The sequence below is a fragment of the Chamaea fasciata genome, unplaced genomic scaffold (assembly GCF_029207755.1).
Source record: "Chamaea fasciata isolate MVZ Bird 193981 ecotype frontalis unplaced genomic scaffold, bChaFas1.0.hap1 SCAF_2, whole genome shotgun sequence".
In the NCBI taxonomy this organism is placed as follows: Eukaryota; Metazoa; Chordata; class Aves; order Passeriformes; family Sylviidae; genus Chamaea; species Chamaea fasciata.
In genome coordinates this window covers 53,270,865-53,295,270 of record NW_027094087.1, presented here as the reverse complement: position 1 = coordinate 53,295,270, position 24,406 = coordinate 53,270,865, and the positions used below count along the sequence as shown (strand labels likewise).

The 24,406-nt window shown below is 37.1% G+C and overlaps 1 protein-coding gene across 2 annotated transcripts in view; it reads right to left on the bottom strand.

The window, feature by feature from the left end:
- Window positions 1-24,406, bottom strand: part of KPNA3 (karyopherin subunit alpha 3) — a 46,821-nt gene that overhangs the window by 3,630 nt on the left and 18,785 nt on the right. For both annotated transcript variants that reach the window (XM_066176131.1, XM_066176132.1), the window contains exons 2-16: window positions 23,645-23,689; window positions 15,807-15,896; window positions 15,585-15,614; window positions 15,413-15,465; window positions 15,230-15,325; window positions 13,253-13,338; window positions 10,250-10,336; window positions 9,676-9,845; window positions 8,519-8,563; window positions 5,825-5,956; window positions 4,549-4,677; window positions 2,789-2,893; window positions 2,585-2,656; window positions 2,316-2,478; window positions 1,313-1,407 (exon numbers count right to left, since the gene is read on the bottom strand). In XM_066176131.1, coding sequence (XP_066032228.1) covers window positions 1,313-1,407; window positions 2,316-2,478; window positions 2,585-2,656; window positions 2,789-2,893; window positions 4,549-4,677; window positions 5,825-5,956; window positions 8,519-8,563; window positions 9,676-9,845; window positions 10,250-10,336; window positions 13,253-13,338; window positions 15,230-15,325; window positions 15,413-15,465; window positions 15,585-15,614; window positions 15,807-15,896; window positions 23,645-23,689 — 1,398 coding nt within the window. The remainder of the gene's footprint in view (window positions 1-1,312; window positions 1,408-2,315; window positions 2,479-2,584; window positions 2,657-2,788; window positions 2,894-4,548; window positions 4,678-5,824; window positions 5,957-8,518; window positions 8,564-9,675; window positions 9,846-10,249; window positions 10,337-13,252; window positions 13,339-15,229; window positions 15,326-15,412; window positions 15,466-15,584; window positions 15,615-15,806; window positions 15,897-23,644; window positions 23,690-24,406) is intronic.

The following is a 24,406-nucleotide window of genomic DNA, read 5'->3' as shown; positions in this document are numbered from 1 at the left end:
GCTCACCTGCCTTTAATACAGAAACTGAAGTCAGGAAGCTGTTAGTGCTGTTCCTAAAGTACAGGCTGTGCACTTTACAGGGCTCAGCAAAGGAACAGCTGAGATTAGCAATGAAGGGGCATGAAGAAGCCAGCAACATCTCATGAGAATCGAGAAGATCCTGAAGTGACAGAAGGCAAGAACACTCCTGGACAGTCCAGCTTAGCACAGCCAATCAAGTTACCATAGCCAATCTCTTGTCTCCCTGGAGCAACTACGGAATTTCTAAAATTTTGAGTTTCAGAAGCTCCAGAAAACATAGTAACAATATAATAACCTGAAGGAAGGTCCGGCCCTTGAGTAAAGAAGGCATATTCAGCCCATCAAGCATAGATTAAATCGTGTTAATGTAAAAAGTAAATGCAGAAAAGGGAGTAGTAACCTCAACGGGGATATTTTTCCACACACATTAACCAGACTGCGCTCTTCAGATAGACACAGAAGTTTTAGAGTTTCTATGGAGACTCTAGGACATTGCTCACAGAATCACTACAGGCATAGGGAACTTTTCACATATCTTAACCTCTGGTGACTAACTTCCCAATCACATGATGGGCCCATGAATTGAAAATATTGAGTCCTGTAGTTAGAGGTGGCATTGGGAGAGTTCAATTTAAGAGAAGAATTGAAAAACTTGGTCTACTAGGCTGCAGAACTACAGACAACCTGGAGAGCCTAGAGAAAAAATGATTTGTCTTTGAATTGCATCTTGAAGCACTCCTCAGGAACTCGGAAGCAGCCAGTAGCAGGAGGAGCTAGAACCAGAGGGTCAAAATACCTAATCTGGGTGCAACAAAATATTGGGTGGTTTAGATCAAACAGTTGCAGAGAGTGTTCATAGTTTTGATGACTCTGTTCACTGCAGAATCCAGACTGAGCAAATACAAGTTAAAATACAGAAATCTCAAAGTAAGGACCTGCTTCGCTTCCCCTTTCAAAGATTGATGTATGAGGAAATAAAAAGGAGGGACAGAGAACTGTTTAGATTCTAATCACAAGTAATTACACGTCAATCTGACAAAACTACGTGAGCATCAATCAATTTGTTAGGCAAAACTAGAGCAGTCCTCTTGATTTTGCTGAAGAAAAGTCCTACTATTGAGAAATTCTTCAAAGACTTTAAATTGAGGGAAATTGTGCACTGAACAAGGACCAGGAAAACTGACTTTGGAGATCATGTATGTTCACGACAACTGGAGCTGAGGAACACTGACAATGTACTTACTAAGCTAAGAGCATAGTGTATATACTTTTCCATCTTCAGCATACTTACATCATCACCAGAGAAATATTGATCTATAATTTCAAATGCTAGTTTATAAATGTCTTCGTTCTCGTGCTGTTGCAAGGCTTCGATTTTCTCTAACCCTGAATAAAAGAAAATGGAGAAGAGTTTTGTAAGATTAAACCAGTTAGACTACTTTAAAACAAAAAAAAAAAAAAAAAAGAAAAATTATTAAAACATTACTACTGAAACACACTAGAAAAGATGTAGCCCCGTTTGAAAATACGAGCTACACAGCAGCTATCTTTGTCTCTAAGAGGAAAGAGAAGTAGTTAGTGAACTTTAAAAGCCAGGGAATATTCCATTTTATGAACAATGGATAACGGAGTCTTCTCTTTGTTTAGATAAAACTCTTATTTTTCAAAACTTCTGTCTACTACATAACTTTTGGGTCAGTCATTGTGCTTTCTATGTATCCCCAAAAGGAAGTGGCTACATTTGTGTGTTGCCTGTTAAAACAGCAAGGTGACAAAGCAGATAAAACACTAGTCCCATTTTCAAACTGGATATAGAATAACACAAGGGAAAAGCTTCCAGTGCATTATGTTCTTCAGTATCTCTTTATTATAATACATTAATTAGCATATGTTACAACTTGGATTGTGATATTGAAAAGACTCCTCATCCTGCTTTGGTCTGTAACGAAATTATGATCCTAGAACTGCTTCCAAGGCAATGAACTAGAGCAAGAATTGTGTGTTTTACTGCAGGACAAAGTATGTGCAATTATCAAATGAAAAGAATTACAATTCTCATTGAAACCTAAAAAAATACCTAAGCTACAGAAAGCTCCTTCAACAATTTCATCTACACAGCCATCTCCAAACTGAAATAAACAGGAAAAAAAAGCAATATCTCTCATTAAAAAGTCTCCCTTGTTTACTCAAACAGCCCATGTTAAATAACACTGCAGTAGACATCAACAGCAGCAAGGGGAAGACAGAATAACATTCAGCCAATTAAATTTTTTAAAAGCCTCCTAAGCTCTTACCTCCACACTCTTCTATAATTTCAGCTATTGTGCTAGCCTCATCACCAGCCATTATCAGGATGTTTTTTAGGCCATCCAGCACCACCTGTACCACTTGAGAATCCTTTACTGAGAGTAGATTGCAGAACGGTGGGATTACATTTTGTTGAACAAGGTATTCAACCTAAATAATTAAAAAACAACAAAAAAAGCTTTCAACATTATGCTTCTTACACAAATGGCTGCATGTGCAACATTTCAGTGGCAGCTTGAAATCCCATGGCACATACCTGATCTTTTCTCCCACTTATTGTCAAATTGCTAATTGCCCAAGCAGCTTCCTTTTGTGTCCCGAAGTCCCCCTGAAAAATAAAATAATTAGCTCATTAAAATCAGCATGGAAACACCGGTCAAACTTATTAAAAATCACAAACTCCTCATGTCAGATTTATAAAAAGAGGATGACAACTTGCATAGCTGATAGCTTGACTGACCTTAGCCAGCTGGTGTATGATCATGGGGATTAGCCCAGCATCTATTACAGCCTGAACTTGTTGCTGGTTTCCTGCTGTGATATTGGAAAGGAACCAAACTGCTTCCTACAATGGGATAAAGCAAAAAAGCAAAGCACTTTGAAAAACTAGTCAGCAGATGAAGAAAAGAACTCAACCAAACCTGACCACCTCAAAACCTAAAATCATACCATGAGCAATCACTACACAGGCCTCCTCGGTAGCATTTCTAGCACACAAACTTTTATTGCACTGTGAAAGGCAACAGGGAATCAACGTAAAATTCATATGATTGATTCACAGGGCCAGATTCTCCCTCACACAAGGAGTGTCTCCATACGTCAGGAGTAATACTGATGTAAACCTTATATCCACTTTGCACTGCTGGAGTCACAGACAGGCTTTAAAATTTTAGTTTTACAAGGAAAATAGGAAAACTGGAAATGCATCACAAAAAAAGGACTTGTCTGGTAATCCTGTTACTGGCAGCTCAGTAGTACCTTTCTGCTACGATAAAAGGACTCCAACTCCCATTTTCTTTGTGTAACACGAAGTGGTGTCCACAAACCTCATTCAAGTATCACACATGACACTCTGTCCTGTGACTCTGCTCAGCAGTTACTCCTTCAGGAGGTTCATCCACACAGCTACCTTCTATCTCATGGCAGTTATAAATTCCCAGTAACAAAGGGGGATACTCGTCATGACAATCGAGAATATCTTACAAAGGCTCCAATCTTAAATAAAAGATGTGGCAAGCAGGCAATTATGAAGCACTTCAGGAAAAGAACAGGGGTTCCCACTTTTTAAAGGCTGTGTATCTTGATTTTATTTCTATTTTCCTCTCACAATATAGACTTGAAACAAAACTCGCAGCAATTCTGGACTTTTTTTTTTTACAAAAATAATTCCCTGGCATTTAAAAGAGCTCTTCATCATTCTTTTGTGAGAGTTAAGAGGGCAGGCAAAAATAAATCACATCAGTTTGACTGTCAAAGATAACTTCTTCAGAGATCTTCACAGCTGACAGGGCCTGAAGAAACAGAGATTCCTCACAAATAGATTTCTCCTCAGTGATACACTATATGGAGGAATCACATAATCTAAACAAAAAAGCCTTTTCCTCAGCCAGATTATCTTTGCAATGGAAGATGGCACAATGACTAAAAAAACCCAGATAACATGAAATTCAGCTCTGGAAAAGGAGGCACTGATCACTTTCATCAAACTCTCCCTATTCCACCCAATCCTTGCAGCAGTGAAGTTGTTTCTGCCAAAAGGAAGGAGATGAAATGCAGAGACAATTTTCAGGAAGGGACAGTGATACACCCTCCTTCCTTGAAGGTGAAGATGAACAAGTGAACAAATATCACTATGAAAAGGTAGAGTGGAAAAACTGGATCAGTCTTGTGCAACTCACTGGACTCAACTAAAATTATGAGAAACTGTAAATGAAGTTAGCCAGTAATTCGCTTCGCAAATGAAAAGAAAAAGTATCTCACTCCAAAAGCAAAACCCTTCAGTCCTCCCAGAAAGCACGAGGCATCAGCACCAATGCATGGATAGTCACTACGGCTGTTTGGTTTCAGTCCTAATTATACACCAGCTTCAAAGGCTGCATCTTTATACAAAATTGCTCACATGCTGGAAATAACAGCTGTAGGAAATTCATCTGTAATATACCACAAGCTACTGTTTCATTTCTTAAAAAAATTACTGAGTTAGGAAGAAGCAAATCATACCTTGTTTATCTTCTCTTTTGGATGCGTCAGGAGATGTGGGAAATAAGACAAAACATCACAATTGAGAACAACTTGTGTCTGCTCATCAGTACCAGTTACTATGTTGCCTACTGCTCTCAGTGCTGCTGTCTGAATGTCCAAAGTGGGAAGGAAAAAAAATTGCATGTTAAAGACATCGCTGTTACTTACGCTATAACAAAGATCATTTTAAGATGTCTCTTTATAAAAACACTTTGCAAAATACAATTTAGCACTTCATCCTCTGAGCTACATTAGAAAAATGGACACTGTTTCATCAAAAGACACAGTACATCACAGAATAAATGCACTGCAGCTCAACTCAAAAAGCGGAAGAATTACAAATTAAAAGAATATTAAAACTTTAGAAGATTAATTCATCATGTACCTGATCTGTGTTACAATTCCAACAACAGCTTCTAGGCTCTATGTCTGCTGAGGCTGCTCACTTCTCCATTCAGCTCCCCACTAGGGCATTCAAAACCTCACAACTACTGAGTCTCAGGTGACTTCAGAAATGGACTTTACATCTTTATGCATTGGTCAGTAAATGCTTTACAAGTGACAGAACAGCGGAGAGACTTCTTTCATCAGATGAACTACTCTCACAAATTTCAAGACAGCCAAATCTCATCCAAAGTACAAACTAAACAAACATGTCAAATGCGCAGATGCACAGGAGAGCTCCGTATTACAGCGGATGGTTCATTACAAACCCAGCACACATTAACCAACTTTTAGTTCCACATTGCCTTTAAAATTAATCAAGTAGGCTCAGTTAACCTTTCACAGCTAATTACAGATTTACTTTACTAAAAGGACTCCACATTTGCAAATATTTCCATACTCTAAAGGTTCCAAAATACTGATTTCCATGAGTTATTCAGACAGAACATGCAGAACCATGTACACAGCACCAGAAAAGAGTGTATATCACTTGAATTCTGGAAAACGTAAAATCTGTTGTCATTCAATATTTTAGGACTACAAAAGGAAGCCACCCCTGGTAATCACATAATGAAAGTTAATGTTTAACCTGTCACTTGACTTAAAACTTTGTTAGTATTGTTTTACTCGAGTTTTCTTTCCTTTCAATATTTTTTTTTCCCCAGTGTGGGTAACATTTTTCCTCAGTTTTATCTGCACAAAATGTAGTTAAAATGTTCATCTCACTAACTCCACGAATGAATACTGTCAGGCAAGGTTTTTGGCAAACAGCATACGAAGGACTATTCAAACACAACTGAATTGGACTTACTTGAACTTTAACCTCCTGATGACTCAGAAGGGGAACTAGAAAAGGAACAACTCCTGAATCAATCACCATTTGTATCTGTTCATTTCCACCATCTGTTAAGTAGGACAAAGCCCAAACAGTGTCCACAAGAATCTACAAATTGGAGAGAACATGGTTTACAAATTGAACAGAAAAATCCGTATAATGAAGGCTTAATTTAGTGAAAAACATTCCACTTATCTGGGGGTGGAGAGGGGAGAACATGCAATTTAGTTATAGGAAAAACTAAAACATGATTGTGATGAGACCTAATCAGTAATGTTAGATTATTATATAGAACTATGAAAACCAGGGCCATTTGTTCCATCAGAGTAATTTCCGTATGTCCTCTCAAATTCCTTTTCAATAAAATACCACATTTTGGTGCATAAAGTGACAGCATACATCATCTCACAAAGGTAAACTCTTGGGCTTGATTTGCATTTCCAAGATAGACAACTAGCTCAGGTAAGTAGTTGTGCTAGTAGCTTTCTGAAAATACCAACACAGCCTCCTTAGCATAGCTGTAATTTGTTAGCTGTGCTATCTTATGATTATGGAATACAAAAATTTTGTTAAGTCTCTAATCCATCTGACACCTTAGCATTTCTGATCCATAGTGTAGTTTTGAAGTGAAACTGCAAACAAGTCTGGATGTATGCCATTTCCTGCTTTCATATTAAGAATAAAAAACACAGCAAAGGAAAGGAGTTCTTATACCAACTAAAGGACTAGCAACTATTGTAATGTGGCAACTGTTGTAGTGTTCAAGCAAAGCAAAACCCACAGAGAAATGCCTATCATGCAGGGCCATCTGAGAATCTTAAAAGAGAAAAAAAAATACTGATGACTTGATAAGGATGATCAGAAAGCCCTCAAAAATAGACAGGTACAAAAGTTAGTCATTGAAAGGTAGTAACTGAAACAGGAACAAAGCCAGCAGAGAGGGATATCACATCACACAGAGATGATGTTAGGAATTGCAGTAAAAGAATTCTGGACCCTACTAAGGACATAATCTATTCAGGTACCTAGATCTAGCCTAGTTTTAAAACAGATACCCATTTAAAATTTCCAGCTATGAGAACAGCTGAACACTGCAGTACTAGAACACAGGAAGGATTTAGAGTCCTGACCCACAGGCTGCTGCCACCCAGCTCCGGATGCCAGCCAGCACAGCCCAAAGGCTCTCCTGCCACAGCCTGCTGCTGCCCTCACCTCCTGTGCTGCAGGGACAGCAGAACATGCTGCAGTGGAGCCACTGTGGCAGCAGAAGCAGTGAGAGATGGTGCCTCACCAGTTTGCTGCCCCACAGCCCTGTTGGTGACGAGAGCAGCAGCCGCCAGAAGCGCTGACAGGAGTGTGGGCTGACCTACCTGCATCACTGACTCATCTCCAAAGAAAGGTTTGCTGCTCCAGTACGGAGAGGCTGGGACCAGACTGGTACCTCCAAACTAGCACCTGACTCTCAGGATCAAAATGACGGACACCCTAATTGAGATCAGTCAAAACCTGGCATCACAGTCTCATACCAGCATCAACAAGCTCTCTCATACAATCATTGCTTGCAAAAGCTTTGAAATTGGGCAGGGAAAACGAGCCTACAGGTTAGAAGTATATTTGGTTTTGCAATGAATTCTGTTCAGCTCTGTCCAAATTACTCATTGAAAAGTCACCATGTGCTGTCTCCCACTCACATTACACTGGGAAAACCCTGGCAAGATCCCAGCTTAAACTGTACAAATATTTTGTGGAGACAAGCCCACTTCACCATTAAAAAAACAGCAGAAACATTGCTACTACAGCGTTGAACTAACAAATGGCAGTCCCACTGATCTTACGCTTTATTTTATCCCCAGACCCAACACAAGCGTTCAGTTCCTGCTTCCCTGAACTAAAGGATCACTATAGGGATTACAAAGTTCTCATAGAAGGAGGAGAAAAGCAGCTCAATATCCCTCAGTGACACAGATCTTTGTTCTGAAGTCCCAATATATAAGGCTTCATGAGGTAAATCCACTTCCTAGGCCATTACTTGGAAAAATACAAGCAAACTTGGAAAAATACAGGTAAACTAATAAATCAGGAATGTGGGATGTACTGAAGGTTTAGTACTAAAAACGTGAAGGTTATCGAAGGTGCCACAAAACAATAGTTTATTGCTGTTTGTTTAAATGTATTCTCATATGCAATTTCTTTAATTAAATGTTGCAAAGTCAGGCACCCAACAGGTTACAGAAGTCAGGTTTACCCTTATGATCACAATATTTGACTGGACTGATATACAGAATTACACGTAATTTTTTCACACATATTACATATCATCTGTGCAAAAATATAAATTGAGGCCGAATTAACATGCAGCTGATGATAAAGCTGGCACTTTCATTTTCTAGTGCTCAATTCAAAAGAAGGTTTTTAAAAGCTATTTCAAATGTCCAGGACAAAAAAGCCATCTTTTATAAGAGGTATTTCAGAAATGGTATTTGCACTTTCTTTTTTATGCTCTGAATGACTACAATCACATTAGTCTTCATATTTAATTATGCATTTTTGACTTAATTATACATAAATTAACACACAAAGCTAAGTTTACTACTTTAAGACAATCCTGCAGCATTATCCTTCTAGAGAAAACGAAGAATCTAAATATCTAAAACTTTAGAAATTACTTACGTTTATATCTGTATGGTAAATGAGAACACACAATGCTGGCAAAATCTGAAAAGAAGTTCACCAGTCATTACAGCAGAAAAAAATAGTGGTAAAATTATGAATCCAAGTATTGCAATCACAAAGCTTAGCCTGAGTCTGCTTTAGTATATTGTAATCACACACTTTCCAGCAGCTGGTCATTCCCTCAAAGTACGTATAAAAACATCTGCATTATCTGTAATTCAAATTTGTAAAAATACGAGACAGTACTATATTCCAGATACAGAACGTAGACTGTATTTTGAGGGAAAACAAGCAAGTAACAGAGATAAGACACCCTGCTGCTATTTTAAAAGCTCTGCTATCACATGCAATAAAAATTGTTAGTCTAATATCAATATATAAACCTCTTGGATTAAAGTTTAATTTTTTTATAATCCCATACGGAGAAAATATAAAACTGGGCCATGATCAAACTGCTTTGAACAGAATATTTTATTTGGTAAAGCATTACTTGAGAGTTTCCCTGTTTCTCTGCTTCGTTTTTAAATTCCATTCAAGTTTAGTTTTTAACAGTATTATACTTAACATGGCTTCAAAAACTGTATCTACATTTTTGAATTTATCTTAAAATCAAGAACTTTACTTACAATTACAGTTCTAGTCAAATAGTTCCCTTTTATTAACTGTGCTGACCCTACCAACTGAGCATTTGCACTGTTTACCAGTTTAAAAGGATTTTCGGGATTTCTGCTCAGCTTGGGACTTGGCATTGACTGCATGTGCACACCGAGTCAAAACACAAACCCCACTACATGCCACAGTTTACTTACACTTCCTCTTGCTGAAAATAATAACATTTGAATTCTTCTATGTACAGAATCACACTGTAGCCTTTTCTTTCTAATGAAAACATGTAATGCTTTCTGGTGTGTTAATTTTTTGCTGTATAGCTCATCACTTTAATCTTACTCAGTTTCAGATGTTACAAAGACCTTTATTACAGCTGTAGCAAGAACCACCAAATTGGTCAAATTATTTAATCTAACAAATGGCAGAGTGGCACAACACATGTGTAGTGACAAAAGACATGCAAAAATTCATAGTATGACAATGTAAAATATTTGGCCTCCAGCCCAGAGTATAAAACATTATCTGTCTCATAATTCTTTATTTACCTCCTGAACTGTCTCCATAGGCGGTGGGGGATCCTTATTCCTGCAGAGATTTACAATGACCCATGTGACGTTCCGAAGGAAGGTGATGGGAATGGAGGGATTGATGAAGGACAGAAGAGGTTTGACAACTCCCAGTGATATGACATAATCTCTACACTGAGGACCATCACCTACAGAAATGAAAATTGTTGCAAAAGAAATTACATTAAAAATGGAAAATCTTGAAATGTATGCAATGACATGTTGGGATACTGAAATTCTATGTTTCCTCACCAATAGTCTACTACTAAAAGGTCATACTTAATTAAATATACATACGTAAAGTTATGTATGTATATTTTAGGAAACACAAAATTTACACTGTTAATATTTTGCACAGCAAGTGATACCATTATTTAGAAAAAACCCAGGAGGTACATATGTAATTCTGGCCATATTATATACTTTTAAAAAAATTGTATCAAGACACAGAATTCAGAGGAAACATAGTCTCTTATGATAATGCCAATGTTAAAAAAGTCAAGTTCTAAAATGAAATGCTCCCTGAATTCAGATCATTAAAACAACAAATTACCTATAATATTTCCAAGAGCCCAGACAGCTTGCTCACAAACATTCTGATGTGGTGAATGAAGTAGTCTCAAGAAGAGGGGTACTGCATCTGCAGAATGCAAAGATTGAATTTGTTTAATACTGGATCTTGGTATATGAACAACATTTTCACTGATTTACACAAAACACATTCTCCACCATGCCTTATACATGTTTCTACTATGAAGGGTGCAACAAAACTTGAGTCGAATGTTTCTATATATATATATCTAGAGAAGGGAAAAATAGATTTGAGAACAGAATTATTAATCAACAATGCTCCCCACGTTTAAATGTTTCCCAATATTTCTCAAAGTGATAGGCAGACCCTCCAGTATGCAGGTGTGAGGTTTCATGTCCCAGTAATTCAGATTTTCCAGTTATGCAGGATCACAACACACACCAAGCAGAATGACATGCCTACTTGTGCAAACGTGCTTCGTAGCTTGACTTTAAGAAAATATCTTCCTCCCAAGAAGTGGCTATAGTTAGTTTCCATATGCAGTGAAGATTTACATCCATCTGCCAGTCCCAAGACATGTTTTAATTTGCTCTTATATAATGCCAGCAACACACCAAATTAAGGAAATGGTACTGATTTTAGGTATCATTCTCTGTGGAATTAAATATATTTGACAGAGCTAAGAAATCACCCCACTACTATTCTCATGCACTATTTTCCTTCAGACAACCCACACTGTTTGAAAGACAGTAATTCTTGCAGCAATTTTTTAAATCTATATATGATCATACTTATCCTATAGTCTGAATAAACTAGATCAATTTATATACTGCTAAAGAATATTTTTTCTTGCAGAAATAGCTTCACAAATTTGTAAAAAGTGCAACATAGTTTGTGAGCAACTGTGAATCAATGTTGTGTTGATAATGTAAAGTAATAATAAGCCAAAACTCTGATGTATTTTCCTGAAAAATACAGAGCAATAAAGAATGAAGACAACCTAAAATTCCTTCCCCGCCCCAGATGAGTGATTCAGCAATTGCCTATAACTGACAAGCAGGGACAGCAACACACTTGTTTAAGAATACTCACTACTGTAATAATCATCCCACTTCCATTAGCTCAAGTGGAATATTTTAGCTTCCTTCTCAGCAATTACTGAGATTACAGTTCAGCCATATATGCATTCAACATTTTTCAGAGAAGAGGGTCAACTATGTAGTTTATATTACACTGCAGCCCAGGTATGCTTCCAAAACCAGGAATGAAGTTATTTCAAAATAGCACTCAGGCAGGAGGACAACCTGAGAGAGCACGAGTTGAGGTTATCTGACCTACCACTCTCAAAAAATTAATTACTCCTGTTCCAAACTGGCTCCCGCCAAGAGCTATTCTGTGCATTTAATACTTCTCCTCTTTTGCTGGGCCTTCCAAGTACCATCTGTCCCTCCTGATTGCAGGAGGCCGCCTCCTTTTGTATTAAGGCTGCATCAGCCTCCTCTGTAGCTGCAAGAGTCTATTGCTTTGTTTCCTCAAACCCTTCCTCACCTAAAGGGAGAAGAGCTGGGAGACTGTTTTCCCTTGGTCATCTCCCAGTCAAAGCAGCAAGACTTCATGAGTAAAACGCTTTTTGATTTAGCAACTTTTCTTCTTTTCAAGCATTAGCTAAACAGATTTTGGGGGAAACATGTCCCAGCGTGAACTTCTAGCAATTGTTCAGATGACAACGCTTTTAGTTGTGCTGTACATACTTTTATTCTACTTTTAAGTTTTACTTTGAGATTTTTTCCTGCAAAGCTAATACTATAAGCATCCTTTCTGTTAGTTTCACTCAAACAGGACAACATTGTGGGACACAAAAAAGAAAAAACAGCGACTAAACAATGAACAAGTTGAGAAGGAAGAAAAAACTTGGGAGTAGATTTTCAAAGGTTCTTAGACACCAGAAAAGCAACCTAAAAACAGAGGTGCCCAAATCACATCAGGAATTTTTGAAACAAATTCAAGATATTGATTTTTCTTTTTTTTTAAGCTTTTGGATTTTTATCCAAAGGTCATTTTGGTAAGATCATTTTATCCAAATCTTATTTTGGTCAATACTAATACTACTACTGCTACTTGTAATAATTCTGTAGCTCCAATATCTTAACTATACAGAATCTAATGATTTTTCAGTCATTTTATTAGCCAGGAATACATACAAACCTGCATTTTCATTTGAAAGGCAGGTTCATACACTAACAAAAAAATCAAAAAACTAAGTCATCATTTTCCCAAATAAAAAATGAGAATATGAGTAAGTCAGCTTATCATATATTTTCTTATCTATAAACTGCTGTTTAATGACAACATTGTATTTAGCATAAAGGTGTTTGTTTTAAGTATGCTGATCATAAAAGCTATAGATATAATCCTGAAAAAATTATTTGACTGATTTATCTTCAATTGACTTTAGAGTCTCTTTTCTTTCTCACTGTCTGGTTAAACAAGAAATGAAAGCAGCACAACAAACTTGTGTATACAGGAGACACTAATCATACAGACAAGGAAAGGATGGTAATTTCCTTAACATTAAATGTATTTAAATGTGCAGCATTACATAACTGTATGTATCTAACATCCTTAAGATTTATGAACACACCTTTGAGGCAGAAAGAATTAATTCCTAACTTAAATGTTAGCAACAGAGCAATTAATGGTACATGATTTCAGAAATCAAACCAAGGATGAGAAAGGACTTAGATTTTTGCCATAGTTATTGTATCATCTGTCATTCCCTATCTTCTTCATGGGAAAATCCTGTCTGGGATCCTTAACATTATTTGTTAGTGACAAGCAGATTAATGTTTAAGAGCAAATGTAGAAATCTTTCCGAAATCTTCAATAAACCTTTGGAACAAACAAGTATTTATTACTTTAATGGTATTGATAAGAAATGGCATTCATAATACAAATACTTTCTTTTCCCCACAATACCCACCCCCAGTGCCTCCTCCCCAAAAAATCCAAAACTGCAACACTTACTTGACTGTACAACAGCTTGAGTCTGTGCAGAAGTGCCTGATGCTATGTTAGTCAATGCCCATGCAGCTTCAAATTGTAATGAAGGACTGTAATGAAAGAATTTTGTACTAGTAAGTTGAAACATGATCTGAGGACTATTTTATGGTTCATTCCAATATTACTAGCTGTATCCATCTAAAATACTCTATATTTAGGCAGTACCACTGGGCTAAAATTTTAAAAACCCGAACATTTAATCCTGGACTTTTCAGGGGAAAAGCGGTAAGAAAAGAGACATCTTGCATTCTGTGACCTTTTGTAAACCATCCATCACTCTGAATTAATATCAGTAACAACAACAAAAAAAATCCAAACAGCCTTGAATCCCAACTGAATTTGATTCTTCAAACATTACATTCCAGACCAAGTTTAAGCTGGTATACTTGGATACAGACATTTTTCTGCACCATCACAGACAGGTGAAAGATCTAGAATCAGTATGAAAAGACAGCATCACACCTGACTTATTAAACACAGGCAAAATTAGTTAGAAATGTCATGAAAGCTGGGAGAACATCTCTTCCAAAATGTCTGTCAACTGTTGGCTATGCCAACAGTAGTTTACTGAAATAGTTTGCATAAAAACTGCTGTTCAAGCAAATATTAGAAGTTAAAAGTTCTACAAGCTACAAAACAGTTCACAGACCATGGCCATTAGCACAACTATAAGTGTCTGGATTTTGAAAGAACAGAGAATATTTACTGTTAGTTGACTGTTTCATTTCCATCGGTTTTATGTCTTTCTCACTCATGTTTTATATATAGTCATAAGTATCTGCTTCTTCTAAACTTTCTAGTGTATTAATTTCCAAAGCAATTTGAGGTTTTATTGGGGATGAGATTGCAAAAGATTTAAACAGGAGGTAAAAACAAATCATACCTGTCAGCAGCTACTTATAAACCTTTACATTTTAGGAAAAAGTGCATTAAAACTCTAGTTTTAGGTTAGTCCCTTTTTTCTTTCTCTCATTATAAGCTTTCAATGAACAACATGAACAACAGCTTTAATCATTTGTTATGCAAAGTCTTTTCAGAGTCTTTTTCTTAACTCTCCTAAATATTATAGAGCAATCACAATTAAAAGGACTGCTTAAAAAAACCCGATGAGTTCAATTTTGAAAGACTTATTAAACATTCTAAAGGCGTAAAGCACACAAAACCTAGCAGAAGATTCAAATTAAAAGAATTTTCAAAGCATTGAACCATCTACTTCTAGAGCAGACAAGCGTTCATGACCCATTTTAAAATGCTTTCCTGATTTGAATGTTACTGTCAGCTGCCTTCTAAGCAACTGTTTTGTTAAACAAGCTGGAAAAAAAAAAAGCCCTACCCGCAGTTCGTAGTTTTGCAGCCATCGAAATACATTGAAAATACCAAAACATATTTTTGAAGTTCCTAGCTCTCATAGCTGCAGAAATAGCATTGAAAAAAAAAATACCATAAATACATTCATGTCTGCCTGAGATCAAAGCCAGCTGAAAATATTTACCTCAATTGTGTTAATCCCTATCTATCTGAATCAGGGGCTTGAGATTTGTTGAATATGGTATGTTTTGTTTCTTACATGTCATTAAACAAATGTATTCTGGAAAAGACCCCTGTTCACAACCAGGCACGTTCTCTGCCTTCAAGCAAATACACACAAGTCTGTGGCAGGTTCCTTAAAAACAGCTGGTAAAGGGCTGAAATATTAAAAACTAATGAGAAATATAGTAAAGTTTTCTCCATCAGCTGGATAAGCTCAAGCAAGCTCTAAAAAATTGATTGACATTTCAGTGGCAGAATAAATATTCCTGGAGAGCTTGTGATTTATTATCATGGAATGTGAACCACTGTGTCAGATTATATGGTGCTGGAATCCTCAGTTTCATTTCAAAAAATGATTTTTTTAAAATACAAATTTTCAGTAACAGTGAAGATTTTTAAAAGAATACTTACTTATCATCCCTTTCTAGGCATTTTACCAGAATTGGTAAAATTCCAGATTTTATTAAGTCATCAATAGGTGGATTTCTGTCACTGGATAGGAGTTTTCTGTGAAATCAAAAGTAAAAGTAAGTAACTTTCATAACAAAAAAAATTATGCATCAATTATGTTTCCATATCTTTATTTATCTTTACCTTGCAGCTTGGACAGCACTCAGTTGGATCACTGGGTTGTCACTTGTGGCATTCTGAAAAAATAATTTAAAAACCCAGTAAAAATTAAAACTGCACAGAACACACCCTTCTAGTTAAAAAAAAAAACCAAACCAAAAAAACAACAAAACCAAAAAAGTTAAATGTAACATACCTGAAGTATAGCTTCTAGTGTTACATTTTGCTTGAAAAGTAAAAAAAAAATTATTAATTTTGCTGATAAATTATAGCCTACTTAAACATTTAATATAAGCAAACTTATTTTAACAGTGTATCAGTTCATAAATTTGCTTTCAGATAACTGCAAGATAATGGAATACATTGTTCAGAGACATCACCGAAGTTTTAAAAGTAATTCCAGAATCAAGGAACTTACTGCTTTGAAGTCAGCATCAACATCAGAGTCTTCTAAGCTTTCCTCTTGAGGAACATTTCTTTTTTTCAAAAGATGTTCATCTCTTTTGTTCTGTAAAGAAATCACAAAAAAAATAAAGTCACTTTCAATGCTTATTAGTACAGGGTGGTGATACACAATGGACCCTTTCAACATGTAAGTATAGATAAGGTTGCCTTTTTTAAAAGACATTTGTAACTGCAAATAGAATTTGCAGTATTTTAGCTGTAAGAATCTGGCAGCTTGCTAATCAGACAGATCTACGACAATCCATGACATTTGAATTAATTAAAACTTACAGTCTGGGAATCAGTTTTCTAACAGGCATTCACAATACTCATAGCTCTGCATGACATTAACATTTAGCCACACATAACAGAAATTCTTTTTCAGTGTAAGATTATTTTTCAGCTAAACCTGTTTTGAAGCTCCCTGGTCACATCTATTTGCATTTTCTGTGTAAGTAGTATGCTCCATGCACACTGGCACTTGCAGTATTTCCCACTCATGCTACTAGCCTAATTTCTGACTTAAAACAAGTTACACTCCAGTCTTCGCTCTTCTAAGGAATTACAAAAGAATAAAATTATCTTTTCAGTGGTAAAAAACCCATTTAACATTTCATTTTAACATTCCTAAGGTAATGATTTTGAAGACATAAAACAGTAATTAAAAAAAAAAGAAAAAAATCATCAACTGTACACTTTTTTACAAATTTAAAACTTATTAAAAGTATTATAACAAAACCATGAAATGGTCTCTTCTAAATTTCAGACTTAGTATTTTGTTTGGTATGTCTAGAGGTACAAAGAGAGAAGGGACAATGGAAGATGATGACGCATCATATATATCTGAACACCTTTTATGTTTGGTTTTGATTTTTTATAAGCTAATTAAGATTTAATTCTTTAATGATGCAAAATGTTGAAAAAGAGTAAGAGTTTCTTCTAACATCTAGAAGAAATCTAGTATACTAGCAAGGAAAGGCAGGCTTTTCAGTTTCCAATTATCTGATAACCACAGTACTCATTAATGCGATTTTATTACACACATCTAGTTTTAATATGTAAAAAAACCCCCTAAACAGAACGATGTGTTGAAGGGTCCCCAGTATTTTTTTTATGTTAAAAACAGGCAGTTTATTGGCAAGTGGATCTGAAGAGAAGGAAGATGGAAAGGAGCAGGCAGTTAAACACTGAGCAAGTAGAGTTACGCAGACAAACTGCATCAGGCAGGAACACAATAACTGATGGATTCACCACAAAGATGTAATGTACTGCAATGCATTCACCTGGTCGTCCCACACCAGACACTGAGCTGAACAAGAGCCTGGCTCTCTCCTGTTCCAGTAAGCTTTCTGTACCTGCACACACAACTATCCAACCCTTCAGCACCATGAGCATACCTCAGAGAATGCCTTCTACTGTTAACCTTAACCAAAATAAGTACCAGTAACAGTTTATATTCCACCCCCTTAAAAGAAAGAAACTTCACAGGACATAACTGACCAGAGAATGACACTGCAATTTCTGTGAGTGCAGGCAATGTCTTCAGGCCATCAGCCGTGTGGTGTGATGGGCTCCAGAAAAAATTACCTCGGCCAAGGAAAGAAAGAAGAAGCAAGAACATAGCTACTCACTGTTTGCAGGTGGCTAGGTTGAAAAACAACTGTCAGAACCAATACAGAGAAGCCTCCACAGCAGCCTGAGGCAGAGAGGCTAGTACTTACTGAGAAATACTAAAAGTTTCTATTCTAATTAGCATTTCTTATGAAGTCCAAGTGTTCATGAAACCTTTCAGTTCTAAACAGTGTCTCTAAGGCTATTTGAAATAGCTCTGTCCATCTGCAAAAGTGTCCAATCCCTGGAGAGCTAAGCTGCTCTCTCCAGTCATTTGACAGGCCAATCACTCTCCTATGAAATGTAAAAGAAGATTGATTAGCAGCGTGCCATGGCTTTAAAATGTTTATATTTTGACATATTGTAGCAAACTCAAAAAGGTTTTGCCTAAATCAAAGCACCAGCCTCTTCTGCAGGCTCCCATGGTGAAAACAAAGACAAATGAATATACCTGGATACAGCTGTCCTGTTCAAAGCCTGGCGAGAAAGCCCTTTCAAAGGTAGAAGGATGAAGGGTAAAACCTTGCCACAAACAGAATTTAGCAGGTCTCCTTCTAAAGGGAAGATCCTCAACACTGCCTGAACCATGTGTGCTATATACAGTAAGTATGGAAGTTCATAAACAGGTGCTGACTGCTGGATATAAGCATTGCCAACATTCTGGTAGAGATCCCACTGCAGCAGCCTACAAAGGTTTATGTACAAACAAAAAAGGCATTGGTAAACACGCCAAATGAATAAAAACCAGTAATGCTATCAATGGACACTTTCTTGTCCAGTTTTTGTGACAGATGCCCATCATTTTCTTCACTGACAGTGGGATGGTCAAGCTAAATGAACAATAAGTATTCAAGTCCTCCAGATCCTGGCACTTCTTTTGTTTATCTTCTTGGAAGATGGCCACAGGATAAAAAAAAAAATATACATATATATACCAATGCAAGCAAATTTAAAATGTTCAAAAACATGATTTAACCGAAGACTCCTTTTGGGTAAAGGAAACATCCAAAAAGCTGCACTGCACTTAGTACTAGGGGACATGGCCAATGGGATGCTCTCATGGAACTGTGAAAGGTGTCAAATACGAATTTCTACATATTTTTCAGCACTAGACAGGTAGAAAAGCTCTGTGACGAGTGTCAGATGCTGTGAGACTTCAAGATTAAAAGGTTAAAGAAATTAACAAGAAAATCTTTCCCTGCAGGTGACAAATACCATTACAAAGTGTTTCTTCGGGTCAGGGGAAAGTTTAGGAGCTCAGCAACCAATAGAAGTTCTTGTGGCATCAAAGTTAAAATAATTACTTTTGAGTCTTCTGAGGACAAAAAGCAAAACTTCAAGAACATTTCAGCATTAGAAACTGGAGTTATTAATGCTAGCCAGTATCAGATATACTTACAGATTACAACATGCAGCTCTTGCCCCTGCTCCAATTGCATCCAAGGAAAGACTAAGGGTTCAAGCTAGTGATAAAGGTAGATTCGGATTTTCTGGACATCCCTTTTAAGCTACGACTGATTCCAAGTCAGATTCCAAGATTCTTCAGATAAAGCATACAGCTACAGATACACAGTTAGAAGATGTAGGCAACTTTCCTACATTTGAGTTCTGCTATTTCACCTTTGTGACAACAGAGAGCAATCCTAATGTTCCTATTTGGTTAGTATACCTCATCTGTCTCAGAAGAGGAGCAGAATGACTAAAAAGAAGTAGACACCAGTGTACAGCCTAAGACCTAACCATGGATTGCAAAAATTGAGTCCCCTTAAGTCAGGGGAACAGCAAGATCTCACCAAAACGGATTCAAGAAAGCCTCCAAAGAATTTCTTCATAGCCCTTTTTAACTAAGCCTCTAAAAGAAACCATTAAAAATGCAATTTTCCTCTTAGGGTATTTTTTTTTTTTTAATGAATCAGTTCAGGCAGGGTAAATGGAAATTCTTTTCCAAGAATTTGTGCTACTAATCCTTGATAGGGAAGCCTCCAGAAGAACATACTAATAGCGCTTCAGTGTCCCTGCAACTGTAGTCATTCTTTGAACTGGTAGACTTATATGGCATACTAAAATATGTTCATTAGAGTGAATGAAAAGCTATACATACACACTGAACTGGAAAAGACACTTAACTGATGTAAGTTTTACTGTCCTGATACTAAGTACTTCCTTTTTCTTTTGGATTTTCAGACTAAGAGTCAGAAAAAAGATTTTTTCCACCATAGCACTCCCAGCAACATGAAGACAGATTCCTTTCTTCAAGGAGTCTTCACTTTATTTAGGAGCTATCATGGACATAAGCATTCTTATTTAAGAAAGAACAGAGTAGAAACAAGGACAATATGCCAGGGAAAGAGGTAAAAAAGACATATGCCCATGACTCTTTAATCCACCACTTACTTAGCAAATAATTGCTTTGCCTTGCACCAAACTTAATTGGCAATTAGAGCTTTCATGAGCTCATGTCTATGAGCTCTCAGGGGCAGCTGAGTTTGCCAAGAAAGCCAAAAATAAACCCTGTGAGAGATCACAGAAGTTCTTAGGATTCCAGTTAGCAGGACAGTAAGCTGTGTTTCTGCTGAGGTTAGGAGTGCTAAGGCTTGCTTTGCAGGGTGACATCTAACTCAATGACCGTATCATTGACCAGGCTAAGGACTACCTTTCTGTAGGCACACAAGTGGCCCAAGTCAAACTTCATCCTCAGAGAAAGCCAAGTACCCAGAATCAAAGGATCTCGCAGAGCAATGGAGTCACAGGGTTCATTTAGATATAGAACCTTAAACTGAATCCTAACCATTGCATTCACCATATGCCCCTTTAGATTGAGACTAACAGACTAAGCCAGTTAATTCAGAGTCCCTGTTACTATCAGAGCAGCCTTCAGCTTTCTGGGATGCTGAAACCAAGTGAAAAACACTAAATCAGACTTCACCAAGACACTGCACTAAAATTTTTTTTATTTTAAATCCTGATGCAGTCTCCATCACCTGACACTGACAGTGTCAAAACTGACACTGTTAGCTATCAGGAAAGGGAGGTGGGCTCTCAGACCTGTTGCTGTACAAACAATATAAACAGAGACCAAGATTATCTTTCCAGAAAAGTAGCAGATCCATTCTCAAAATGCACAGAACACAAAGACAGTATGGAATCAGTAAAAGGGCACCTGACCATGAGGAGTGTCATCTGACTGGCTCCTGATGCCGACCCATGCCTGAACCTGGAATCTGCCAGACTACTGCTACCTTTTCATGTCAGATAGCTTTGTTAATCTTTGTTAATTAAATCCCTAAACAAATAACAAATGATTGAGAAACAAAAAAACAGGGAAGAAATAGCTTCTTCCTGAATAAGAGCTGTGGTATGAAGATAGTGAATAGAGATAATATATTCTTGAAACACAGAATGTGTTGCAAATGCACCTTGATGTCTGCAGTTTCAAGAGAATAAACATCTCACACTGATGCATGCAGAAATTGTTTACTACTGTTCAAAGCCATGGTTTATTATTTATTCCATCTTACTAAAAAGATATGTGAGCAATTTCATCAGATCCATTCATTTAATATTTATATCCACATTGATTCAAAAGACAAACCCATGACTATGTAGTGCTTTAACTGTACGGATCAAGAATACACTCAATTCATCTCTTTTCTTCAAAGCCAGGTGTACATGCAGCATCTGGGTGGCTGGGATAAAGAGAAGACATCCCTTTCCTTTGAAGAGGCACTGGTGGATTACTAAGGTCATGCCAAAAATTTCCTGAATTTGGCATACTCATGCTAGAGCAGCACTGTTAACTGTAAAGACTGAAGCAATGATATTACAACTTATCCTTTCTGCTGCTGGAACTTGATAAGACATATCCCTTAGCATTTCAGTCTCAATTCTGTACCAGAAGCAATGGTACAGAATCTCATCTGCCACAGAGTTCCCACAGCAAACCACGAGCACCAGCTGAGTTGACACACACTGAATTTATTATTAAAGCAGATTTTTTTCTGGTCTCTGCAGTGAAGATGTTTAACCAACACTCCAGAAGAACACCAACTCCTGCATTTAAGAGTGCTGCAGCTGCTGTTCACTCTTGATTTACAGTCTGACCTACATCCAGTGCTCAGGCTTCTCGTCTAAACGTGTAACTGATCTTCACATACAGTTTTCAGTGAGAAGTCACTGGCAGCTCATAGGCTTCCTCCTCATTTTCACTCACATATTACTAGCACATGCTGGATTCCTTCCACACAGGACAATCCCTTGCCTTAAGTGTCTGACTTGCTCCCCACCACGCTTCTGTAATAAACTGGCCTGGATATTGTGACCTGTTACAAAAACCAATCATAAGAATTAATTTAAAATTTTCACGTTGCGTTGCAAAGTTCTCCCCAAAGATTGCACTGGAATATTCACATTCCATCTCAATTTAACAAGCTGTATAAGGCTATGCTGCATTAGTTAAGCCACCTTTTACAGGTTTGCTTTGCTAGCAGGCACAGGCTGCCCAAGCATTATGAATGACTCTTCCCAGTACAGATTTCACAGTTATAAAGCGAGTTTTACACCAGTTCTGAACAAAGAGGGCCTCTAACATGTCAGCATAAACTTCCATTGCTGATCATTTTCGAATCACCTGGGTAAAATTAGATTTCTCTAATTATTATAGTCTCATGATGAATCTTAGAAATATTTATTGTTTATATTATAATGAGATAGAGAAGTTTTTTTCTGTAAGACCTGAAAAAACAAAGTTCCTTTTTCCAAAAGGAATAGAAGGATCCCAGGAAAACACTAGCATAAGATTTTTTGGTTGCTCCTACACTATCAGGCGATAAGTGCAGACAAAATTTCTCAAAAACAAGTCAAGCTGATTTCTATCAACCTAGTTTCTATTTACAAACACTATACACTTTGATTTTAGCAAGGATTTCGTCTTCTCAATTTGCAAATAATGAAAAAAAAAAAAAAAGATGGAATATGGTGGGTGTGTACTCCTAAGCGAGCACCACTCAAACTGTCAAGGATTCAACAGGGAAACTGGAGATAAGCATCAAAGGGGAGACCAAAAGGAGCTTGGGCTATACTGAGAATATTCAAACCAAACACTTCTCAGGTCATTAATGAAAATAATAGAAAATACAGGTTATACCATGCTGGGAAGGCCCTGAAACACACTGCAGAACAGAACAGGAAAGCCTGGAAAAAGCAGATTTAATTCAGAAGACAAAAGTCAAACGTAAAAAAATAAATATCTGCATTTATTTAACTATGCCAACAAAGCAAACAACTACATTTGCTTTGTGATACTCTAAGAAGTGTACAAAGCATACAAAGACTGTGTGCCTGTCAACAACACACTTAATAGAAAGAGGAATACTGTGTTAGGAACTGTTTTTCACTTTTCCATTTAAAACTCAGCTGCAGCTTGCATACTTTCAGATTTCAACACTTTCAGAAAACTACAGGCAATTTGGATCTGAGAAGCAGCAACAAGTCAAATCTAGGAAAGTTCAAGAAAAGGGTGAAGAACTGAAGGGGTTTTAACAGGATAAAGCTAAAGGGGCCAGTCTGAAGTCCTCAAATACACTAAAGGTACTCAAAAGCAAATAAAAGTTTACCCTTTCACTTAGGTTGTAAAACACCCTTCAGGAGCAAGTCTTTGCGGTGCCTAGAAAGGCTGTTTGGAAGAGTTATGAAGGGCAAGAGTGTACCAAATGCTCTAATTAGGCAGAGCTGTAAACTAGATCAGCTCTCACACTCATGATCTTCCCAGCCATACTGGCATTTACCCAATATAGCCAAAATCTGACCCCCAAATTAACTCCATTTACAGCACGGAAGCAATAATTTTCAGAAAATAAAATAAATGGACAACCTCACTTTCTAAATGCTAAAACTCTCCCTTTTCCCATTCAGAGATTTTAAACATTTGAACAGCTGACAGCTCCACTGTACTAACTGGTACAGAAACTGAATATGGATTATTTCCAAGTGATACACTGGAGTAAAGCACTACTATTCTGTTATACTGAGCTTCACAAATTGGAGAAGAAAAATAAATTAGAAACCACGGTTAGTATTTAACAAATTTACACATTTTCTATGCAAGTTTGTGGCTATAAAGCAAAGCTTATGGAAAAATATTTAGTTAAGACACCTGAACACTGCTAGCAAAGTACCACAGCTAATAAACAAAAGCTGGCTCACCTTCCGCAATTCAATTGTAACTTCATTTCTGTGTCTTCTCATAGTCTGTAAATAAATAAAAAAAAAAAAGCACGTCAAGAAAGTGGTAGTCTGTTTTGGAATCAGATGTTTCTGGGTAAAAAGTGCAGTTATTCATCAAAAGACATGGAAAACTGTGCATAATTTATAACTCATTCTTTCCTAGGAGGATGTATGTGTGTTTTGTGATGTTTTGCTTGGGTTGGTTTTTTTTGTCTGGTTGGTTTGTTCTGTTTCTTTCTTTTTAATTATACACCTTACAGAAAGCTTTGTCATAAACCACAAGAAATATCCCAAAGGTACAAAACATCAACTTCCCCACGGAATTTCACTAGAATGATTCTCCAGATGTTTTCACTGAAATTACTCTCCAGGCATTTACATGTGCCGACCAAAGGCAGTAGTAAATCCAGGTTAGACAATCTCACATTCCCATATAATCACATTCACAACCTAAACACAAAACCTATACCAGTTCTCTGACCAAAATCAGTCATGACTGACAGAAGATGACTGAGCTCAATGCAGCAAGACCGATCAGGCTTGTGGAAAAAGGAAACAAAAGTAGTAGAGTGGCACTGATTCTCCTCAGGATCTATAGCCTAAACCCTGCCACGGAAAACCAGCCCTTAAGCATCTTGGCCCCTTGACGACACCGGGCACTCAGAACGCATTCCTCACAATGCTGCTGCACCTCTTAGATAAGACAGACGAGAAGGTTGCCTTCAGTAGGCTAAAATTCTT